Below are 18611 nucleotides of genomic sequence, written 5' to 3'. Positions count from 1 at the left end.
AGTCACACTTGTGTGGACATAATAACATATATATAAAAAAAACACTAACAGCACATATTCTCCTTATTATAACCTCAATATACTGTATTTTGCATGTAACTACTAGGAAACTATCACTGTCATGTGTTTTAACTCTGTTCAGATGATCAACAGATCAAATATATATCAACACAACTCCATTTGATATTTAAAGGGCAGAGTATCTGTGACTGACTCTGATGCTGAAAGTGCTATCTGCTGACACTCATCAGCACAGGCCGACCTCATGTTGATTACAAAAACTCTAGCTTGTATTTCTTGACATCAATATTCCCTCCAGGTTGTAGCATAGAAGCCCATATTATCAGTTTTTAACCCTTTCATGCATAACTACTTAAAAAAAAAAAAAAAAAAAAAACTGTATGCAAATGTTTTAAAAGGTTTGGTTTTTTTTATTGCTACCAAACAATACCTAAAACATGTCCAGTTTTCTTTTAATATTTACTATTTTGAGCAAAATGCACAATTGTCAACTGTAGTGTAAAAAATACTATTCTTTGTACAATAAAATCTCATAATCGGTTACACAACTATAAACCTGTCTGTTTTATTACCTTTGTGTCAGAAAATATTATTAAAACATTTGTTGACCAGTTTAAGAGGTCAGATCACAAGATAACTTCAACTAAACTGTAGACTTACATCATCAAATGAATTCGTTAGATATTTGCATATACTTTCAAGCATGTGTGTCTTTCCTCCAAAATCCTTCTTTAAGGAGGCACCATATACATGTTATCTGTTCCTTAGCTTTTAAAAGGGGATATTTTTTGAAAGCCAAGAATTTCAAAAAAAGATAGAGCACACAGTTTGGAAAGAGTTTAATTTACAGTAAATTATCAGAATTCTGAATTGGATTAAAAGGGGGAAAATACTACTTTGACTTGGTTAGAATAATAGAAGTAAAGATTTTGAGTTAAATGAAGTCTTAAATTGAGAAATTGAGTTAAATAGTATAAGATCTAATGACATATTCGTTCTAAAAATTGCGATTTTTTTCAACATTTTTAAAAAATACATTGTTTTTGTGGCACAAAGGTTCTGGTCACTCATTTCTGTGTATCAAAGTTAAATATTTAGAGGTTTTTCTGTTAAAAGACATGCACATAGGCTCAAAGTGAAATCCGATTCTGAAGAATAATGACACAGAAAGCCTGATCATGCACATCATAAGGTTTGATTCTTTAGGCTTCTTACACACACACACAAAAAAAAACTGTGGAATTCAGAATCCATGTTTTTGAGACTGTGATCAGCACACTGCAGTGATAGGGTAGAAATGCTCAGCTGTGATGTTTACTGGTTATTTCATTAATAATGAGTCTTCCATCATATAAATACACCTTGCGGACATGTTAGCAAGGTGAAAAAGTTTATTCTCACTACAGCATGTCTTTAAATGCATCTACCAGTCAACATTTCTCTCTTTCAAATCTCCATTCTGCATCATTTCTGTGCTGGAAAAAGATCGGGGGTAAATGCGGACACACAGGGATGTGATGAAGCTGATGAAGCAAGTCCTGCCTCCTCTGCAGCATCCGGTTCTGCAGGACACTGCTGTTAGCAAGGACAAGCGAACAAATGTGGCATCGTGCTCACGCTCACATTATGCATGTAATGTAGTGAATCTAATCTTTGAATAAATGAGGGCAGACACCTGCTGAGGACAGTTTAGGGATCTGTTCTTTTCAGCAGGAGTTATTAAATGAGAAGTCATTATTTCAAATGACCGTCTGCTACTGTAAGTCAGTGCCTACAGGAGTGATGGCTCTTTTTAATGTTTCGACCAGTGCTGTCAGAAGTATGGAGACATTTGATTACTTCATTACAAGTAAAGTCTTGTATTCAAAATGCTACCTATACTCATTATTGGTTCCACTGAAAGTTGTATGTTACACACATATTGTTGGATTCTTACTTCTGTTGTATAAACATGTAAGCAGCAATTCAACATTTAAAGATGGAGCTACATTTTGCTGATTTATTAAACTGTTAAATAGTTTAATCTGCATGTAACATGTTTAAAAAGTGACCATAGGTTCTGTATATAAAGATCTGAAAAGCCAGTAGCTAAATAAATGATCACTTTGATAAATAAATAAATCTCGTGGAGTAAAATACAGTGTTTCAGTCTAAAATCTACAGCAGAAGTACTCAAGTTCACTTCATCAATAAAACTTGATACATATTCTCAGGTACATTGAGTTGTGTTGGATGTTTACCTGCTGTCTGCCATCAGACACTGAGCATCACACAGGTCTGACAAATGGGACTCCATCTGTTTACAGACATCTGACGCTGATGTTAGAAGTTGGTTGCAGATGTGAGTGAGGAGATAACTGATTCTACAGTGACCTCTAGTGCTCACAAGTGGCTAATGTGGATCTATATGTGATTGGTACTGAACTTGGCAAGATGCATTAAATCAATGCTTGCTAACTCTGGGATGAAAACGATCAATTAAATAATAACGCCAGAGCTTAGCAGCATTTAAGCAACAATGTGACAACAATTGCGGGGCTTGTTGTTCGCATGTGTTACCAGTCACTGTCAGATAAATGTGACAAAAGAAAATTATCCTCATTATAAGGATGTATTTGCAGGTTTGCACCAAAGGGGTCAATAAAGTTCTTTTCTATTCTTCTAGTTCTATTCTATTTTGCACACTCTAATTGTTGCTTATTTAAACATGAGTTTTAATATTATGAACATCGCTTCTATTGACTCCCTCTGTACATGGCAGTGTCATTATGACGGATCAGTGTTTCCTATTTATCCATAACTAATATGATTCTTACAGCTGGATTAGGACACATGGAGCCGAGATGAAACACGTTTAAAAGACAGAGGACCTGTCATAGCTGATATTAAACTTCAGTAGGGACAATTTGCGAACAGTTTTGTGATTTTATGAACGATGATGTGTAATAAACAATCACTGTTGACTATCCCCGGTTGGTTGTCGAGGGGTAGCTACCAAGAAAACCTGAAAACTAAGCTTGAAGTGGTGTTTATACAAATGGAAATAAATGGAATAAGGTTCTCGTTGTTTTGATCATTCACATAGCGAGAATGATCTCAGCGCTGGGGAATGGTCCACACCAAACATTGTCATTCTTCTTTCAGGGAAAAAAGTTCAGGCTTGTTTGTATTTCAGTAAACCAGTCACAGTTGTCTTGGGCGGCACTAGACTCAGAATGCAGCAGCAGTGCCCCTGCAAAATTTGTGATTTGTTTTGGTGAAACACGCATGGAAAAGGAATCTTTTTTCCATAAACAGTGGGCAAACATGTAAGAACATCTCTGCTAGACATCAGATGTTGTAAACATGTTCTTTGTGATTCATTACAATCATTTAGAGAAACAACCAGGCAGGCCGGTCTTACTGCACCATCCAAAACTCGCCATTTTCAGCGTGTAGGTTGCTGCTCGGAGGTTGTTTTCCACAGCGAAGGGCGATTTTGAAAACACTAACACAGACATCGCAATGGGGTTGAGAACGCTGCATGGCTCCGATGGCGGGCTCATAGCCACAGTCCACTGGCAAAAATATGTAAAGTTGTGAAAATGTGTTGCGTTAATGATGTGCAAAATTCATTCATGAACTTAAGAATGAAAAATCCAAAATTTGAAATAAGAATTCACTATTAATAATATACATATTTATAAAATTCTGTATAAAAATCTGGAAGGAGCAGCTTTAGGTGATGTCTTCTTCAATTTAAAACTGAATCAGGTTAAACTCAAGGGAAACATGAATGGCTCAACATAATTTATTTTCATTTTATGTTAAAATGTACAGAGTTCTTTGAAAGTACTTGCTAAGAAAGAAAAAAAAAAAACAAATAAATGGAAATACATACAGGGACAGAGTAGAGAGTTGAGGCGGCTGAGCGCAAATCAACCTTCACTGTGTGCCCGGCTGTCACCCCCTCTCTTTATTTTGCGCTCTCTCTTAGCATACAACGCAACATGTACAATTACAAAGGATACAAAAAGGGAAGCAATATAAACAGACAGAAATATACTGAGCTCATTTTTACATGCCTCTTAAATGTAAGGAAGTCATCCTATACACACACAAGAAGTAAAAAAAAAAGAAAAGAATGCCAAGTGACCTTTAGATATTTGTAGTCCTTTTGTTTAAAATAGCATTAATATACTACACAAAGATAGAAAAACTCTAGAGATGAGATGGAATGAAGAGGTTAAAGGCATCTTAAAGTCACTAAAAGTGAGTGGTAATTTTTTTAAATTTTGAATTTCTTAGTAATTATTACCCAAGAGGCGAGCTAAAAAATATGTATTGTTTTTTTTTTTTTGTTTCCTGAAACAGAAGTGAAAAAAATGACAGTACCAATATCAATGTCAGAATTTCCTTTTATATTATAGAAAAAACATTTTCTCTACAATAGGTTTCTAAAGTCAAAAAGAGTCAGCTTGTGTCATAAAAGAAAGCTGCCCAGTCTGATAAAATTCAGAAAAGAAACGAAACAAAAAAGAAAAATAAGTACAGAACGGAACAATACACACAAATAAAGTATGCATGTCAGGTCTGTAAGGAAAACAAAACTCCTCTTTTGACTTTGAATACTGGTACATGGAGCCACAAGGTCAACCGTTTCACTCCTGCCAGCTATAACCAACAGGACCTCGAACACTTACTCGCCTCCCACCCTGCTTTCATAAGTGAGCCTCTATGCGAGGGCCAAACCATGCACTAGATCGGGCATTTAGACACACCTTTTACAAAGGCTAACTGTCTGCTGCCATATTTCTAGCCAATGGGAGTGCAGAATTTTGCAGAGAAGGAAAAAAAAATAACAGTTTTTAATAAAATACACCATTCAAAAGCAGACTCCTCGACCTGTTCTGGCCACTAACACTTGAGGAGGCGAGGTCAGCTATAGTTAACCGACTTTCCTTAAAGCAGTTAAAAGGAAATTCCACTGTTTGCTCTGCATTCCCTAAACTGCTAAAAAAGGCTGACATTGTACACCGTCTGTCAGTGGAGTGTGGACAAAAAAAGCTGAATGTTGTACTTTCCTGAGCTAGCTAACCAATTGGCGAAAGCTAGTCAGTGTGTGTTCATGTGTTCGTGTGTGTGTGTGTGTCTGTGTGTGTGCTGAATATTGGGAAGTACCAGAATATTTACATCTAAATGTTTCAGAGTGGCGGCAAACTGGAAAATAATGCTACTTGTTTCATTTATGGATATATAATAGACAGTAACACGCTAGTCTCTTCTGTGTCTTTGCTGTGTTTTTGGTACAACACTGTCCATCCGGGAAGACAGAGACTCTGGAAACAGCTCAGCACCTCAAACACTCGAGGCCCCACTCTGATGCTTTTCTGGAACTGGGTGAAAAGCTGTCTGACCGAGCGGCCTACGGGATGTTTGGGTATTTCTGAGAGAGCAAGAGGGTGTATCACCATTTCAGAATGCCACACATATAAAGACCAAAGCATATAAGAGGTCGGACTGCACACGAGTATTTCAAAAAACAATCAACAAAAACAACAACAACAAAAATAAGATTCAACATTATGTTTAACAAAAACAAAACAACAGTCCGCCTACAATGTTTCATTGTCTCTATTTTCAAGGTAAGGCTTCCTATATCAATTAAAAGATTGTGTGCATGGTTGAATATATTCAGTTAACCACTGTTTTTTCATTCGCAGTCTGACAAAGCAAGGTACTCCTGTATTGTCCTTCTGTGTATTCCCTCGTCATTCTTGTCCTCCATTTCTCTCCTCCAATGCATCGCGAGCAGGAGGAGACTCCTGGGCCTGTGTGAAACCACATTACAGGACTGTGTAGGCCTGGCCTGAGGCAGCATGGCACGGCCGAGGTCCATGTACACACCCCAACCCCGAATCCTACCCACTTGCTCCCATAAACAGCCAGCTGGGAGGGGAGGGGGGAACCAGCCCAAACAAAAAGGGACAAAATGACAACATAGAAAAACAGGAAACCCAAAGACCCTCTCTGTCTCCAATCACCTCAACTCACTGGTGCCTGGCGAGGCACCGGAGAGGGTGAACAGGAGTAATGGACATTTAGAGTACAGCGAGCAAACAGCTCTGGCCCCACATCTCCTTCTTTAGTTCTTGGCTGCTCATCTGCTCATGTAAGGTGACTGTTTTGGGACACCAGCATAGCTGTGATGGGAGGGGCCAGTGTACATCATGTTGCCATGGTGATTGGGCTGCATAGGCTGCTGTGCGTAACCCTGCCCTCCCATCATGCCCATCTGCATCTGCATGGGGTACTGAGCTGGCTGATTCATGTAAGCAGGATTGCTGTGGTAACCACTGTTCATCATGGGTTGGGGCATTCGGTAGCCGGCTGACATGGCATTCAGAGGTGTCATGTTCATGGAATTGTACGTTGCCGTGGGCATAAGGTTTTGCATCATACCGCGCTGCACAGCCAGGGTGCGCGATGTGCCCTGCATGGCCACAGCACCCGAGCTGCGGCTATAGAGCTGCTGCTGGTGTGGGGCCGGGGCCAGCTGCTGAGTGGCTTTGGACCGGATGGAAATGTGGCCTTTGACTGTTGCCATCTGGCCTTGTAGCCGCTGTGTGTGTGGCGGGGGTCCCAAGCCGATGTTGGTAGCGGGCATGTTGCACTGTAGCTGCAGGGAGCCCAGGTTCATGGAGCCAGAGCTAAGGTTAGGAGGTGGGGTCATAGTGGGCTGGCCCTGAGGAAGAGGAGTGTGTGGTGAAGGGGCTAGCCCGGGGTTGGAGAGAGAAACACTGGTGGCGTAGGAGGTAACAGAGGCTGAGTGAGAGTAGGGCATGGCATGGGGGTCCATGATGGTGTTGGTGAGCTGCTGGAGTTTGGCCAGGCTGAACGTTGCTGAGGGTTGGGCGTAGCCCCCTGTACCAAAGTCCTGACCCATGCGCTCATACAGGGTGCGGCCCCCTCCTCCGCTTCCGCTCTCTGGGATTTCCATGATCATGGGTGTGGAAGCAAAACCATTGCCCATGCTGCACTGGGACAGGGCCTGCTGTGGTGGTGGTGGTGGTGGGGCTGAGGGTGGGGGTTGAGGGTTGGGGGCTTGTTGCTGCTGAGGAGGCTGCTGAGGCACCTTTTTTTGGGACTGCTGCTGCTGTTGCTGTTGTTGCTGGTTGGTGCTGGGCGGCCTCTCGATTACACCACAGCTCTGTGGAGACTTAATGCCACAGCTAGGGGTGTTGGACGGTGGTGGGGGTGGTGGGGGCTGTGGCACGGCACTGCCTACATTACTGGCACCTGGTCCACTGTTGGGCCCTGGTCCTGTTTGTTGAATTAGGCTACAGCTGCCCATTGCCAGCTGGGACCCTCCACTTCCTGTGGAAGATGTGATGCTCGGGGCTGGCACGAAGGAGCAGCTGTTGGACTGGGAGGAGGATGATGGGGTGGCTGAGCTGGAAGAAGAGGACGCTGATGATGATGAAGCTGTGGAAGCTCCTGCAACCACGGCAGCTGATATTCCCCCTCCGTTACCCCCATTCCCTGTTCCATTGCCCCCTCCACCCATGGTGGAATCATAGCTGCTGGGGTTGTCATAGTTCTCTGTAGTGCTTTCTATGCTGCCTAGGTCACTGAAGCCACTGTCCACCACCTGCTGTGAGTGGTCCGATACAGACGGCACATCCATCATCGGTGATGTCTCCATGTTCTGCTGGGAAGGGGCAGATAGAGAACTGGGATGCTCTGGAGTGATCTGGGTGTACCCCCCTCCAGCACCTCCACCATTTCCTGCTGCTCCAGTGGGGCCAGGTGTTCCACCCCTCTGTCCTGCTGGCGTTGTATCCACGATGCCGGAGGGCAGCCCCGGACTGTTCACCGAGCGTACAGATTGACTAGGCAGGGGTGGCACTGGAGGATTAGGGAGGGGGCTGCTGTGTTGGGAAGCCCCACATTCCTCCACTAAAGTCAGTGCCTCTTCCTCAGCCTCCCCTGTGTGGCTGTAACTCTGGAGAGTCCGGCAGGCAGCTAGGGTCTCCTCGCAGTCCTGGTAAGCCCCGTGATGCGGCTGGGGTTCAGTCTCTTCGTCCTGGGCTTCCCCCTGTGTCAGAGACTGAACAGCCTGCATAGTCTCCAGGTCCAGCTCATTGGAGTGATGATGGGGGTGATGCGGGTGATGGTGGGCCAGCTCCTCTTTGAAGTCAGGGTGCTGGTGAGGGTGGGAGTGTGGATGTGTGTGTTGGGGTTCCATCAACAGCGTGACATCTTTGTCATCTGGGTGCAGAGGCTGGAGCTCCATGGGCTCAGTAGGAACAGACATGGCCGTCACTGTTTCCACTGCCGCAGCGGCTGCAGCAGACTCCTCCTGCTCTCTGCGCCGCCTCTCCTCCTGCTGAGGGTCAGCTGAGGAGGGCTGACACTTGGCCTCCTGCACCTCCTCCTCAGCCTCCTCCTCCTCCTCTTCTTCCTCCTCCTGCTTGCTGACATAGTCCCGGGCCACGCTGTTCTCCATGTCTAAAAAAGCCTCTCCACCTTGGGGTTCTTCTTTGACTGGAGGAGAGTTTGCACGGGAGGCATTGTCCTCTTCTTCATCGTCATCATCATCATCATCTTCAGAGTCCTGACTTTTTCTCTTCTTACTGCTATTGCTCTTATCTTCCAAGTGTCCATCACCTTCATCATCAGCATCATGGTCTTCGCTGCGCCTGCTTCCTGAACCTGGAGTGGCTGCTGCTCGCCTGTTGATACTACCGCCACCACTGCCCATGCTGCCACATTCCTCTTCCTCCCTCTCTTCATCGTCGTCATCTTCTTCCCTGTCACCCATATCTGTGTCCTGAGGCCGGGACTGTGGGGCCCGGGGCCCTGAGGTGGAAGAAGAGGAAGAAGGGGACAGCAGGGGACGGGATGGTGGGCGGCTCGGTTTGTCCTCTTCCCAGGTTCTTTCGTTCTCCTCCTCCTCATCATCTTCCTCTTCTTCTTCTGGCTCAGAGGTTGGCGGTGGTTTGGGGGCTGGCTGTGGTGGCTGGTGGAGGGTGCGGTTCTTGGGCGGTCTCCCTCGTCTTTTCGGCACTTTCTGCTCGACAGGCTTGGGGAGATAGTCGTCTTCTTCATCAGAGTCTTTTTGCTTGTTGTCTCTGTCAGTGTTGGTTCTGCCGACTCGCTTGCTGTTACGGTCATCTGTCTGGAGCAGCTGAGGATCTTTGTCCATCTGCTGATCCATCAGCCTTCGTCTTTCCTGTTCCTGCCTGTCTGCCTCCTCCTGGGCTCGCTGCAGGTACCAACTCCGGGGCTTACGGCCAGGCTTCATCTTGATTTTGGGGGGCTGAGGGTCCCCGCTCTGGACCTGACTGTCTGTAGCTGTTCGCTGGCTGGGCCCACCACTTGGTGGTTTTCCAGGTCCTCGTTTCTTCCAGTGCAGTGGTTTGCGGCTCTTTCCCTTGGGCCAGCCTTTCTTCTTCTTGACTGGGACCTCAGGGTTTGCCGTTAGAGTGTCTGATGGAGTTGCTGGCAGAGCAGGTACAGGCTTCAACACAGGTGTTATGTCTGAGAAGGCAAGAAGATAGGACAAGGTGAGATAAAGTTGCCATATACCTACATGAGTAAATACAATAAATAATCACTAAATCCTGCAAAGCTTAGCATCTACTATGGCTATTCACCATCTTCCTCTGAATCGCTGAGGTTGGAGTGCCGGCTTCTCTTGGGTGTTGGGTCAGACAACCTCAGAGCAGATCGGGCTGGGGGGTAGCGCCGCAGTGGGTGGCCCAGAGGTGTCTCCTCCTCAAGTCTGGGCATAGGCCTCTCCGAATCGGAGTCAACAAAGGGCTCATCCAACACCTCTGTGGTCTCAGAAATTGTCTCTGTCACCACGCTGCTATGAGGGTGGCTGCGCTGGCGAAAGCGACGCTTCCTCAGGGGCTTCTAGGTAAAAACAGGACAAGGGATTAGATGTGATATTGAAAATCAGCCTAAAATGCCAAAATACAGACCTAGATCAAGAAGATTATATTATTCTAAGTTCTTTCCCAATAACACCGAGTCTTAATTCAGAGATTTTACCATAACATGTTATGTTGTTACCTTGCATTTGAGCCCCATAGCTGGCTTGGTGAGGATGGGTGGGGAGCATGCCCTCCTCTCTTCATCATCTTCATCATCATCGTCGTCGTCCTCTTCTTCACTGCTTTCACTGAAGCAGCTCTTCCTGACAGGTGGAGACTCATTCAACCTGGAAATCACAGGAAGCTGTGTCAGCCCCTCTCCGGGCCCTTCTGTCAGTCTGGGCTTAGGGCCTCTCTTTTTCCTCGGGGGTCGCCCTCTTCGTGTGGGGGTTATGGAGGGGTGCCTGGCCATGTCCAGGGAGTGAAAGGCTGTGGAGTCTGCTTGTCTGTCCAGGGAGAAAAGGGAGGGTGGGCTGCTGGCAGAGCCTGTGGTTTTTCCTCCCTCTGCTCTCTCATCATCTTCATCGTCTTCATCCTCCACTGGGCGGATTTTAGATGGCCGTCCCACCCGTGCACTGTCCTTCACCTTGCCCCAAGGCCAGTTTTTGGGTGGGCGTCCTCGAGGCCTACGTTCTCCATTTGTTGGGGGAGGGGGCCGCGCCGGTTCTGGGACAGGTGGTGGACAGCGGAGAGGAGGTGAAGTTGGAGAGCTTTGGCTAATGGGAAACCCCAGAAATCCCTTTCTTTCCTCTTCCTCTTCCTCATCCTCCTCCTCCTCATCCCTCGCCTTCGCTTGCCGCATGTGCCAGGACATCGGTGGGACCTTGTGACTTGGTTTGATCTGTTTAGATAATGTACAATGAAAGTAGGCATTAATAAATAAGAATGTATAGCATGTCAGGTTTGAAATCAATCTGTAATCTCTACTTGGAGCAAATATAAATTTAACATATTTACCTCCTTGCGGTTGTCTTCCTCTAGTTCATCATCCTCATCATCGTCATCGTCATCTCCGTCAGCATCAGAGACCACGGTGTTGGTTACAATGACGGGAGTCCAGCGGAGACACTCGGGGTCGACCTCCAGCTGCCGCGGTCGGGCCTTGAGACGAGTCATGTGGGTAGTCACCAGCTTCTCCCTCCGCACCAGGACGAGTCTGACAAAGCCAAAGCAAGAACAAACAGGAGCATTATGACTCTGCGTCAATTTTTTCTACATGCAAGTGCAGACAAATGAGATGAATAGGGCTGCCTATAGATAGTCCATGTGTTAATGTGTATGTATTCTTGTGTACCTATAGATAAGTATGTAAATACACATTCACAAGACTATGTCTGTGTGTATCCACATCAAGAGGCTTGAAGTATACATGTTTAAAACCCAGTGTTCATAAAGTCACCGTTTGGTGACATTTTGTGATTTTTTTTTCTGATGCTGCCACTGCTTCGTTGCTCACATAATTGAGACCAAAAAAACCCTGTTTTACATGCCATTATTGTCAGGCAGTGACAGTCCAATAATCACTGGTGTAAACCCAAACGTTGCTAACTACACAGACAACTGCCCATCCATGCTGCTTCTTACAGTGGCATTAGGCAACCTCAGCAAAATATTTTGGCTGCTTTGTGTAGGCTCCAGCAAAATCAACCATTTCATTGTTAAGAAAGTTTACTAAAGTTAGTAAGCAAGGGGCTTCAAATTTGACAGAACTGATAATTCACCTGTGTCAAAATATAGCAAGCAATAAATTAGGAGTCATTAAATTGAGGCAGCAGAAGGATATCGAAGCAATACTGATAGTCAGCTGAGAATTTAACTACACACCGCACTCACATGTTATTGGGACTATGTGAGCAATGATACTTCAAAGGTTGGCTTTGTTTACATGCAAGGTGTAACCTGGCTACTGGCCATATTCTGTTACAATTAACCCTTTAAGAGTTTGACTGAGTACTGCCTGAGAACCAGATCCTCCTCCGGTCTCTTACTGCACTGCAGTGAGTTACATCAAATGCTAATGCAGGAAATATGAAAATAACAACAAGTAGCTCACTCGGAGTGTTTACGTCACAATTTATCCCCAACACTATGCAATCTGATGAAAGTGTTAACAACACAGTGAACAACAATATGAACCACTACAGTGCATCTTTGAGTCATTTTGTGGGATGACATAATGTTGTGTCTTCCTGAGTGTGTGTGACGTCCTGTCTCTGACCTGTCTCCTCGCTGCTCCAGCATGTTGAGGCTGTGCAGGGTGGTGGTTATGTCCTGCGGGCAGATCCCTGTCAGTTTGCTCAGTTGTCGTATAGTGATCTGCCGGTCCCGGACCTCATGGAGACACTCCAGTACCACACTGCGCCAGTAGGCCATGTACGACAGCCGACCTAGGTCCGACAGGGGCTTTTCTGGAGATCCTGGCTGTCCCTCTCGCTTTGAAAGTAAGTAGCCTGCAGGGAGGGAGGGATCAAGGACACAGACATCATGAGCCATATGTTTTAATTCAATTAGTCTATCAAAAGAGAAAATGATCAACAGATATATTTGCTAGGTATTTGTCTTATCAATGCATTTTCTTTAACATTCTTACTGAAGTCGATGAGAAAGCGTCCGTAGCCCTTGCGCTGGTACTGTGGAAGAATCATGATGCATGATACGTTGTATTTCTGTTGACAGTGCTTCTCCTGCAGAAGAGAAAAACACAGAGACATATTCAACCATTAGAAAAAAAAAAAAAGCATGGAACCACATTATAGAGCAGGCCTGTGTGGGTGTACAGCAGGGTGTTGATGGTGCTGCGTCCGCTCACTAACTGCTGTGTTTTGGCAGCGCGGTGGCATGCTAATGGGAGCACCTGCAACTGCAACCTTCACAGAGGGACAGCGGAGCTCACAGCACCCAGTGTTTATGTGAGACACATCATGAGCATTTGTATGTTTGGAGGAGTGCAGCACTGTGGGGGATACAAACGCATTTCAATTTCATTTAATCTGAATAGATTTTTCTCCCCACTCGTGTTTTTTAAAATTTTTTTACTAAGTTGGTGCAGTGTGAGTACTGTGCTATGTTAAAATGGCAGGAGACGTGAGGGTATAGGAACACAGAACATGCTAACTGCAAAATGAAACTGCTTTGCTAAGACATTGTGGTGACTGAAACCCATACTACCTTGGAAAAGTAGCCGACGAGGTGGCAACCTTTGCCATCGTTCTGGGTGAGAACGTAGAAAAGGAAAGGCTCCACATCATAGTAGAGGGTCTTGTGGTCCAGGAACAGCTTAGCCAGCAGACACAGGTTCTGACAGTAGATTGTGCTCACATTCCCATCAACCTATTGTCGGATTAGTGAGAAACAGAATCAGTACAACACATTGACAGAAAGCGTCTGAAATGGCTACTTTCCAATTACGGTAACACTACAGTGTACAGAATTACATCTTTAAGCTGCTGTTTGAGAGCTGTGGAAGAAAGTGAAGGTGAAAGGAGTAGAAGTCAGTGTGAGGGTATGATCTCTGCTGTGTCTCTGGAGACCCCGACAGATAGAGAGCGAGGAGAGAAACAATGAATGGTAAAGAGAATGAAAAGGAGGGAGCTTCAGGTTGGCAGCGTGCCAGATATCCCTGCTCTCCTCCGAGCGAGGACGGACTGCAGAGCGGGTAAAAACAGGAGCTGCAGTGGCCGTGGCCTGCAGACAACAATCCACCGAATTAGTCGACCACTGCGTTATGGGACCCCGAAGAACAGATTAACTGTAAAATGGTAATTATGAATTCTTCTAAAAATAACAGTGACTTTCCCAAATGATATAAACAAAAGAAGGCTCCACTATGGTAGGAGGGGATGACAGTTAATCACTGTGAAGAATTTGTCTGATTAACATATTATATATCAAAGTTGGTGGAGAAGTAGTACGAGTGTGCCAAGCATATGATTATTCTGACTGATTCAGCAGATAATAATACTGTCTTCAACAGCAATTAGTAGACTGTGGTAAAGTATAGAAAGCATGGAACAAATTTAAGGATTTGTTGGTCTGTACATTGATTATGCTGGACAACTGCTTGGAGGTTTGCAGTGGAACAGAGTTGTGGCTGTAAGAGCGCTGCTGTTCAATGGTTCTACAGAGCCCTGTGTCTCTCTGTCTCAGCAGCATCCAGCACCATTCACTCATCTCATCTCTCTTCTGGCCTTTCAGTTCTTGAATTATCACTATAACCCACCTCAAACACAGACACGTCGTCCTTTCTGTAGATCTCGTTGGCAGGAGGGTGGAACCAGCTGCACTTCTTCATGTGCTGGTAAAGGATGCTCCGACTCTTCATGTAGCGCAGGCAGAACTCACACAGATAAAGCTTGGGTAGTCTGGAAAGGGAAAAGGAAGGGAAGAAGGAACAGTGAGGAATGGTTTGTCTGCTACAACTCAAACTGTTGAGTTGCAGAAGATATATCTGCAGTTGACTGTTAATTAGTCTGACAAATTTTTGTGTTTTTGAATGCAAAACCCTAACACCAAACATTCTGTGGTACCAGCTTTTCAGACTGGAATTTTTAAGTCTTCAATGAGAGCAAAGGCAATTGTCAACCTGGGCTTGTTTTTTTTTTTAAACCCATTTTAAGGCCAAACAACTGAAAGCATGGGAAAATAACTGATTACCTGTCTGTCAAAGATCTTGTTTTAAATGATGCAAATAATTCCCACGAGTCACACGTGGAAACAACTGGATTTGAACATTTTTTAGGACCAATATTGATAGTTTTGCTCTGACAAGGCTGGTAAGCTTTTAAACTAGGCAATCTTTTCAAATATCTAATGGAAGCCAATTTAATAAAAAAAATAGTGTGTTTCAGTCCCACTACGCTGGTAGTAACTTTTATGCTTACAAGCAGGACTGTGAGTACACCATGCAATGTTACTTCATTATGGTTTGTTAGCTTACCTGCTGTACTCCTGTGGGTAGGGAGATGAATACCATGTCTGGATTTCAAATTTGCCAAATTCGATGACAGAGGGACAGCGCATCTGAGGGTCTGGTGGACCTGTCACCCCGACTTTCTGTTGGGGTGAACAACAAAGATGGAAAAGGAAAGGGAGAGATATTGAGGGAGACATTAGCACAGCAAAGACCTGGGATCTTACACTCCGGCGTGACAGGTACTGAGAGCACCGGATGTCCATACACCCAAACAAATACATCAGTAGGACAGACTGAAAGCAACTAATTCTCAGAAAGACCAGGCAACTTGCTAACATTACCCTGGAGCTTGAAATGGATTTGTGAGAATGCACTGCCTCAGAATCTTAACCAACTGGTCTGGAGATCCCTGCCTGCCATTTATGATGCTCATGTACTCGACGGCTACTCAGCTTAGAAAAATCACACTGGCCCTTTTTACAGTTCATTAATTCTTACCAGTCTGCCGACATAAAACACTTAAACACAAGTATGGATATTCCAGTCTTGATCCAGGGTAGTGTTTTAATATGACTCCCACGATAGTAGCCAAACACCCACTCTCTGGTCAGTTTAGTGCAGCACTTATGCTTTGAAACAGGGCATTAATGTGGCTAATTTATGTTTCCTCCCTGTAACTGCTGGTTAACCTGTCAGGACGCTGTCATTAAGGCTGCCCTGTACAATGTTCCCTCCATCAAACGTACGAACTAACACTAATTTTATATGCTTACCAGAGATGACAGAGGACTCACACTGCTCTAGGTATGTTTACACTAGCCAGTCCTGCCCTTCCAATCATGGAGCAGGTTTTACCATCAATCACCAGCAGAATGTCAGATTCAAGCAAATTTCCAGTCACAACAGTAAAGCATAATTACCTTGTCGTAAAGCTGCTGTCCTAGAATCACCCCCAGTTATTTGCATCTACTGGTCATTTAAAACCATACCTTTGATCCTCACTGTATCCCACATTCATCATCCAGCTCTGGCCCATGTGCGCCGCATCTATGGTAATGGATGATTTTAATATCCATGCTGAATCTGGCAGCTGTTCCATGCCAAATTAATTTCTTTTTAGCACTGAAACTCAATGGTCTCTCACAGCTCATTGACTTTTCCACCCACAAACGTGCCTACATCCTGCAGACCTCATCTGAGCCAGCAACATCTCTTACAACCTGCCAGCTGTTGACTCTGCTCTTTCTGACCACATTCTCATCACCATAAAAAGTGAGATCCAGGTACAATGACTCCAGCCTGGCAGCCTCAGTCTAGACTCACAGGTCTCCTCCGGTGCTGAGGCTGTCTCACTGTACAATTTTGTCCCATCTCTGCTCATTCATCAAATTTTAAAGACATTCAATATTTAATCTCTCAGCCAGTGTACCTGTAGTGCCAGCTCCTGGATGTGTCTGAACAGTTCAATGTCTTTTTCCGTCAGGTTCTCATGGCCAGGCAGTTTGTCATCATCGTCACGCCAGTCGCTGCCTTCCTGATTGTCTGAGGATTGAAACACAAAGTCGACATTAACGTGAATCGAGTGACAAGCCTGCTAAATTACTAAATTGGCTGCTTTGTTTTTAATGAACACCTGAGCTAGTTACCCTTTAAACACACAAGACATTAGGTGCTCAAAGAGTGTTTCCCAATTCATTTGGGTAAACGGCATTTGCGCCACATTTGGGTTTCCACAGCAGTAAAAATAAATTACAGTTATATTTTACCAAATATGCACAGAAATGTTTCGTGATAAAATGGCTGAGGTGGTTGATGAGGCTTTTCTTGGATATGAAGCAGGTGAATCAAATAACAATACACAGATGCTGCTGGAACTTTCAAAAATGCTCCTGATGCCTCTGCTTTGTCACACCAAATCTCTTTGACTATGCGTTACTCGTGGCTGTGTATGTTTGGTCTAAAAAAATCCAATAGAAATAGAATTGCAGGTGGCCACACAAATTACAAAGTAATTTATTTAATGCACAAGCAATAATTTTCTCCAGCTGGAAATAACAAATCAATTCCATGCAATTTTTACCCCTGCCCTACAATTTCCAAATAAGTAACATCAGGACTGAATCTTTTTTTGTATTTTTTATAAAAAGGACAAAGAACTCATAGAACAGTCTATGCATCACAATAACAGCTGGTGTGAGAAAAGTCTGTCAGCAAAGCATCGACAAACAATGCATGAAGACACAGTATGTTTTTTAAAGTTATGACAATGGCTCATTAAAGTGCAACCATGGCCAGTTTATGTAATAGAATCAGATGCTAAACTCCATAGCCTGCTTGTTCATGTTTTTGCAGTCTCTTCAATAACAGCTATTATTGTGCAATTGTACATCTCTTTATCTCACAAGAGCAAAGCTATGTTAGATTTTTACGTGAACTAGATGAACTTTATAAACTTGCCTATTGTACTCTGTTGGTCTGTGGTGATATGTGCATAAAAACTAACTAATCCTTACCCCCTCTGTCATCTCCTTCTCCTTTGCGATTGGCTTTCTTTCGGATGCGGCACTGCTGTGAGTAGTCCACTACTTCCTGCCTTGCCTTTCGGCCCTCTGGCGACGGTGTAAAGAACTTTGTGAGGGCGTCGATAAGGCCCTTGGTCTTGTTGTTGAAGCGCAAGCTGCTCTGCGACAGGTCGTCGTCGTCACGCATCGAAAAAAGCAGCCGGTCGTCCCCGGGGTAACCCTCACAGGAGGAGCTGGAGGATGAGTTGGCTGAGGCTGAGCGCTTCCGTCGACCACGCCCTCCCAGCTTCTTGAAGGGCCGTCCCGGCCTGCAGAAAATGTCAGGAGTCTGGTTAAGACTGTGTCAGGAAATAATGGAACAATCAAGTATTTTGCCACCGATTCAAATAGTCATTTAATATTTAGCATCTGCCAATAATATTTTTCAAGATAATGCACACTTTAAGTACTGTAGATTAACTGTAGTGCCAAATTACACCACCAGGAGGAGCCTCCCTTTGTTCAATGCTATCACAGCCAGGCGGCAGTCACTGGGGCTGTGGGCAGTTTTGTTTAGGCAAGCAGAGAGCATTGTGGAGTTAACAGGACACCATGCAAAAGTCTTCTGTAACGCCCTACGACCTCCAGCCGGAACACACACATTTGAAACAAGCAGGATTTACTAACTCAATAACATGTACAACAGAGCTGCTTTGATGGCCACATTGTATGTCTGTTAACTAAAACAGCAATACCAGCACAGGGCAAATGCCCACTGTGATAAATTTGCATCATTAATAAACTAATAATCGAATAACAATGCTGAAGATTAAGAAAATTATTTTCAAAATTGCATTCCTAGCACTTTGGCATAAATAGTGCTCTCCTTGTACAACAATTGTGTAACAGCAACCAAAGAATCAGGCTCAGGTTTGTGCAGATACCAGTCAAATAAAAAACGCCCTGATCTGACTCAATTTAGATCTTTGACATTGACTCTAGACATCCCTCGTCACAAGGTCCCAAATTCATTCTGCAGCAACACAAAAACTCAAATACCCATTGAGAGCTGTAAAACAGTTACCTCCACTTGACAAGGAGAACAAGCAATCCTGCAATCGTTTGTCCCCCACCACCCACCCTGTGCACGTTCTCTAACATGCTTGAAACTATGTCCCTGCCTACTTTGAAGTACCGGGTACAAGTATAGCTCGGAGAATTGGTCCTGTTAAAAAAAGGCAAAGTGTTCTCATAGCA

General features: G+C 44.5%; 1 protein-coding gene across 2 annotated transcripts in view; it reads right to left on the bottom strand.

Moving 5' to 3' along the window:
- Positions 1-3795: 3795 nt before the first annotated feature.
- kat6a (K(lysine) acetyltransferase 6A) overlaps positions 3796-18611 on the bottom strand; it is a 33155-nt gene continuing 18339 nt past the window's right edge. The window contains exons 7-17 of one of the 2 annotated variants that reach the window (XM_008297694.1): positions 17367-17683; positions 16283-16395; positions 14878-14993; positions 14161-14302; positions 13110-13271; positions 12532-12625; positions 12160-12391; positions 10899-11097; positions 10081-10782; positions 9660-9921; positions 3796-9543 (exon numbers count right to left, since the gene is read on the bottom strand). In XM_008297694.1, the coding sequence (XP_008295916.1) occupies positions 6161-9543; positions 9660-9921; positions 10081-10782; positions 10899-11097; positions 12160-12391; positions 12532-12625; positions 13110-13271; positions 14161-14302; positions 14878-14993; positions 16283-16395; positions 17367-17683 (5722 nt within the window). In that variant the 3' untranslated portion in view covers positions 3796-6160. The remainder of the gene's footprint in view (positions 9544-9659; positions 9922-10080; positions 10783-10898; positions 11098-12159; positions 12392-12531; positions 12626-13109; positions 13272-14160; positions 14303-14877; positions 14994-16282; positions 16396-17366; positions 17684-18611) is intronic. The other variant, XM_008297703.1, reaches the window with a different exon arrangement.

Source organism: Stegastes partitus, unplaced genomic scaffold, assembly GCF_000690725.1.
Source record: "Stegastes partitus isolate 25-593 unplaced genomic scaffold, Stegastes_partitus-1.0.2 Scaffold26, whole genome shotgun sequence".
Lineage (NCBI taxonomy): Eukaryota > Metazoa > Chordata > Actinopteri > Pomacentridae > Stegastes > Stegastes partitus.
The sequence above is the reverse complement of the archived record's forward strand: the minus strand, read 5'-3'. Positions and strand labels throughout refer to the sequence as shown.